Source organism: Pistacia vera, unplaced genomic scaffold (genome assembly GCF_008641045.1).
Source record: "Pistacia vera cultivar Batoury unplaced genomic scaffold, PisVer_v2 Contig209, whole genome shotgun sequence".
Taxonomy (NCBI): Eukaryota; Viridiplantae; Streptophyta; class Magnoliopsida; order Sapindales; family Anacardiaceae; genus Pistacia; species Pistacia vera.
Genome location: NW_022196012.1, coordinates 127931 through 133684, shown reverse-complemented (window position 1 = coordinate 133684; position 5754 = coordinate 127931). Strand labels below are relative to the sequence as shown.

The 5754-nt window shown below is 30.8% G+C and overlaps 1 protein-coding gene across 1 annotated transcript; it reads left to right on the top strand.

Moving 5' to 3' along the window:
- Positions 1-301: 301 nt before the first annotated feature.
- Positions 302-2990, top strand: LOC116129197. The gene is made up of 2 exons (XM_031414944.1): positions 302-1126; positions 2737-2990. Exons 1-2 carry the CDS (start codon positions 332-334, stop codon positions 2758-2760), a joined length of 819 nt encoding a protein of 272 aa, XP_031270804.1. The 5' UTR covers positions 302-331; the 3' UTR covers positions 2761-2990.
- The last annotated feature ends 2764 nt before the right edge of the window (positions 2991-5754 follow it).

Sequence of the window (5754 nt, the reverse complement as noted above, 5' to 3'; positions counted from 1 at the left end):
ACTTCGGAAAATAAGCCTTCTTTTTTCCCAAAAACGATGAAAATGTTTGAATTTTATAAAGAAGAATAATTTTAAGTTTATGCAATATTGTTTAAGAGAGTTAAATTAACAAACTCTTTTTAACACATGTGAAAGAAACATGAGTTGTCAGATCAAAGTTTTTTGTTGTGCAACTTGTCATGAAAGCCCAAGCCCAATCAGTAATGCCAGACTCTTGTAAATTAATTTATTTTTTATTTTTTTTCTTGGTTTCAATTAGATTGAAATTTCAACTTGAATTTGACTTTGTTTGATTGATTTGTAGTTTAACGTCGATTGGGAGGAATTGCTAATGAGATCAGACAACGTGATGATATGGCAGTGTCTATTTCTAGAACACTTCTCTTTCAAAGGTACAATTGAGATCAAAGGTGATAAAGCAACAAATATTCTACTCGACATCCTTCAGAGATCCATTCATATAGAAAATCTCATATTAAGTGGAAGTTTATGCAAAGAAATATTCTCATGTGGTGAGAAAGACAAACATGCAGGGATATTGATGCAGATAAAAAGTTTAAAGTTGAGCCAGCTTTCTAAATTGAAGTGCATGTGGAAACAAGACTCCAAATTGGACTTTGTTCTTCAAAATCTTGGAGTTCTAAAAGTAACTGATTGTGACAGTTTGATTAGCTTGCTGCCATCCCATGCATCTTTCACAAACCTTACCGTTTTGAGAGTAGATCGGTGCTGGGGACTGATAAACTTATTTGTACCCTCAACAGTCAAAAGTCTGGTGCAATTGATGGAAATGAAAATAGAATACTGCAAATTGATAACTGAAATAATCTCTAACGAGGATGATGAAGATTTAAGAGTAGAAGATGAAATTGTTTTCAACAAACTAAAGTTGTTGTCTCTTAAAGATTTAGAAAGTCTCACATGTTTCTGCTTTGGGCGTTATAATTTTGAATTCCCAGTTTTGAAAGAATTAATTGTGAATGAATGCCCCAATATGAAGACTTTCTCTGAAACAGTCGTAAGTGTACCAAGTTTAAGGAAAGTAAAGTTTATTCAGGATGACAATGAAGAAGGGTGTTGGAAGGGTGACCTTAATACAACCATAAAACATCTACACAAAAATAAGGTATGTGTTCAATTAACAATTTCATTTCTCTAGATTTTTCTTTTCCTTTTATATTTTTTGAACTCTTCCTAATATTATTCTAAATACTTGGGGGGTAAAAAAAAGCAAGAACCCAAATATTATGTATAAAGAAATGCATAAAATATAGAAAGATAGAAGTTTAACTTTTAAAAGGAAAATTTATTGAAAATAATGAATATTAAATTCTTAAAATAACAAATATTCAACGCATTACCATTAAATGGATATCTTTTAGGATGACTGACATATACAACCTTAGAGGTTTCGCTTAATAACATAATGAAATTATAGGATCAAAGAAATAGAAATCTCTGGAAGCACTCAGCCAAGGTAGTCCAAGTATACCATTTTAGGTTGTAGAGACATTTTTACCCTAAAAAAATCTTTAAAATAATAGTTAAATATATTCCAAATATTGATGGAATCTGGGTTCCATTAACATAATGAATTATGTATTTACAATAAAGGAATTAACTGAAACATAGTTACATTAAAATAAATAAAAAAATTATAGTTAATATTAATTAAAAGGAAATTATCAAATTAGGGATAATGTTTTATTGAAATGCTAACAAAAAAAATACAAATTTCAAATCCTTTAATTCATGCAAGTTAATGGTTCAAGTTTATAGAAGTAACAGAACTGAAGCTTTTCTCATCCATAATAAAAGAAGCACTTTAGCCCCTTCACGACAAAAGCTGACGCAGACCCACAACTAAAGATGACAAACCCACAACTCACACCTCGCTCTGCATGACTCACCACTCACTCAGCACAACTCACCTCTCTCTACTTCATGAACGCCACTTGCACCTTAACTAGATACGATTGGGATAACAAGCTCCTCACACGTGTCATCATCAAATTAAAGAATGATTTTCTGTCGCAATCACAGCCGCCATTCTTGAGCATCCCAAAGTTATAGCTGCTAATAGCCTCTTAACAGTAAACAAAAAGATAGGTAGATTTAAAATAATAAATCAACAGAAAATCTTTGGCAAATCTAAGAGTTCTAAAGAGTATCTTGCTGCGGATTGATAAACTTATTCACACACTCAATCGCCAAAGCTTGATCAATTGGAAGAGATGAAAATAGAGTATTGCGTATTGCTGGTGCGGGATGATGATAGCAGTAGAAGATGAAATTGTTTTGAGCAAATTGTAAGTTGTTGTCCTTCTATATTTAGAAGATCTCACATGTTTTTGCCCATGGGATGAGGATGAAGGATATAAAGTATTACATCAAAGGCATGCAATTCCCTTGTTGCCTCCCCTGTAGCTGGCCCTGCTTGTTGCTTATTGAACCTTCATGGTATCTTTAATAGATAGAGGAATTAACTAGAGCTACACAAAGTTATACCAGTAATAGCCTCTTAACAGTAAAACCAAGACTGGGTGCGTAGATTTTAAGAACAAATAACAGAAATCTTAATTACAGCCACATTAGGATGACTCCTTAGTTTTTCTACAATAACAAATTTATGATTCTGTCTTTCTCTTTGTTCCTGTCAAGAATATATCTATTGCTACGATTGTGTAAACTTGTTTAAGGGAATATCTATTTTGACATGATTTATATGATTATCAGGTAAACTCCAATTCAGAAGAATGACGTAAGTGGAAAGGACTCCTGCCTCTGTGGCAAGACCCATACCAGAACATCATCAGTTTTGCCAAGTTAAGTTCTTGAGGTCATTAGGATGAATCAGCACACATTCCATTGAAATCTTCAAAGATTAGAATCTCAAAAAATTCATATTGAAGTAAGTTCATACGAAGAGATATTCTCGTGTGGAAAGGCTGAAAAACATGTTGGAATGCTCACACGATAAAAGTTAGAGCTTGGGGACTTTGATTTGAAGTACATGTGGAAACAAGACTCTCATTTGGACTCCATTCTTCAAATCTTGAAATGTCTAGACGTAAATTTTTGCCACAATTTGATTAATTAGCACCATCGTCAGCGACTTTTGAAAATCTAAACACTCTGGACTATGGCAGTGTCAGGGATTGATAACTTAGTATCATCCTCAACAGCCAAAGTCTGGTGGGACTTGAAACAATGTCAATTAGCCGATGTGAAATGATGATAGAAGTAGTATCAAATGAAGGAGATAAAAAAACGATGACATTGTTTTTGAAAAATTGAGTCTTTAAGACTTAAAGACTTAGAAAGTCTCATAACTTCTGCTCTGGGAATTACACTTTAATTCCCAACTTTGAAAGAATTAGTTTGTATGAATGCCCTAAGATGAAGACTTTTTCCGAAGGAGTATTAAGCGTACCAGTTTACAAAAGTAATGCAAGATTGGATGACGAAGAAGGGTACTGGAGGTGATCTTACTACTACTATCACATCGACACAAAAATCTGGTACGTATTCAGTTAAGATTACTCTCTGGATTTCTCATTTCCCTTGATATAAGTTTGTAAAAATACTTGTAACCATTGTTGTCGAAGCGAGTCAATGCATCCTCAGTCCTCGGGAAATTGTAACTTAGACAAAAGCTTTCATTGCTAAACTATCATCATTTGTAGATCAAAGTACTTTCCTTGCACTTCCATTTTTCAGTTTCAACGTGTTGTGCTTTATATTTACAGAAATTCAGATTTCTGAAAAGGTTCAGGTCAAACTTCAAGGAATCTCCAGAATAAGGGCAAGGGCACTTTTGTTGTAGTTGTGAGGCATTATTGCGGTTCCAATTCCCTATGTGGAGTGAGAAGTGGGAGGGCTTTTAATTCTCTAATATTCCAGTGTTCCACAACTTATTGTTGCGCTCGTGGAAATTATGCAGGCGATTTTTATGTATGGAAACGGTCAATATTATCTTTGATGTATTAAAGAAGTTTATAAACATTTGATTTTCTGTATATTGTGGCAATCGATTGATCTTGTCAAGTATTGTACCATCTATGTTCTTCAAAATTATGAGGCTGCAAAGAAACAGAGTTGTCTTGAAGTCATTTGAGCAAACGATCAAAATGTAAGTATTCATCTTGCATTTAAATGAAGTGATGCAACTATGTGAAAATAGCAATGATTTGTTTTTGTCAAACATATATTTTTTGAAACTAGTCCTTTGAATGTTTCTAGTTATGCCTCTCTATTGAGATTAGTTCATTATCTGAATGTGAAAATTCACAAATTAATTGTGAGAACAATTTGCTAATATTTGATAACTCATAATTAAACCGATTACCACATTGTTTAGATCTTGATATTGTTATCATTAAGTAATTGCATAGTATGTATTATATTATATAATGTTATTTGAATGTTGTATATATATATATAACATTGTATATTATTTTTTATATTATGTTATGCTTGGATTATAAATTATACAGTATAGTATTATTATTGTTCTTTAACAAAATATATATTTTCAATTATTATTCAACTTAAGTCACGTTCGGCTCATTGGAGCTACTGACCTCTCTAAACCCAACGTGTCTTTACAAAATTCCTTATGTGAAACTGTTTTACAAAGCATTATAGGTTTATAACAGTAGATTGCTCTGACCCCATTAACCATAATGGCACAAAAATATTCTTCTATATGTAATAGTTTAATCAATAAAAATTTACAAATAAATATTATTTCAAAAGTAAATGTTATAAAATTTATAAGAACCTAAAAATATAACTATATAATTATGAAAAAAATCAAAAACGCCTACGTTTTGGAAAGTCAGTTGGAGGCTAAATGTGACAATTTAATCCAGTTGCCCCCAGCAGTTTCGCAAATGCATCAAAATGCCCCTAAATTGTTACGGGTGAGCTGTTCGGGTACCCTGCATTTTCCGAGAACCAGAACCGGAACCGCACAGTGCAGGTTCTCAAAAAAAGGAACCGGAACTAGAACCGCACAGTGCAAGTTCTTCAATTCAAGAACCGGAACCTAAATGCAGGTTCCATTCCTTTCCGGGTACCCTGTAAAAATCAATTACCCCCTATTAGTTTAAAAAATAACAAAACACCTTATAATTTACAAATACACCCCTAACAAATTTTCATTATTCATTCATTTGTGTCCAATGTAACTCTAACCTGTATCTCTAACAACACTTGAATTGTTAATTATTTAATTAATATTGTAATATTGTTTATAATAGAATGTTATAATTATTAAATAATCATACCATAAATTTTAATATAATGTTATAATAATTTGATTAAGTATTGTGTAAATAGTAAATTACTAATGTTTAAATATAATGTCATATCAATTAAGTATCATTTAATTATGTAATGTTTATTAATTATATGACATACTATAATATATAATGTAATGTTATAATAATTAAGTAATCATATAAATCTATAATTTAATATTATAATTAATTAAATTTCAAATCATTTGATTATATACTATATTTATAATGAAATGTTATAATTGATTAAGTAATCATATTATAATATATAAGTAATGTTATATTAATTAAATTTTTAATCGTTTAATTAAGTAATGTAATAATAAGTAATTTAATACTAATGTTTATAATGTAATGTTATAAATTCATAACAATTATGTAATTATGTAATCATTTAACTATATACTATAATTAAGTAAGGTATCATATATATATGTAAATATAATATTAT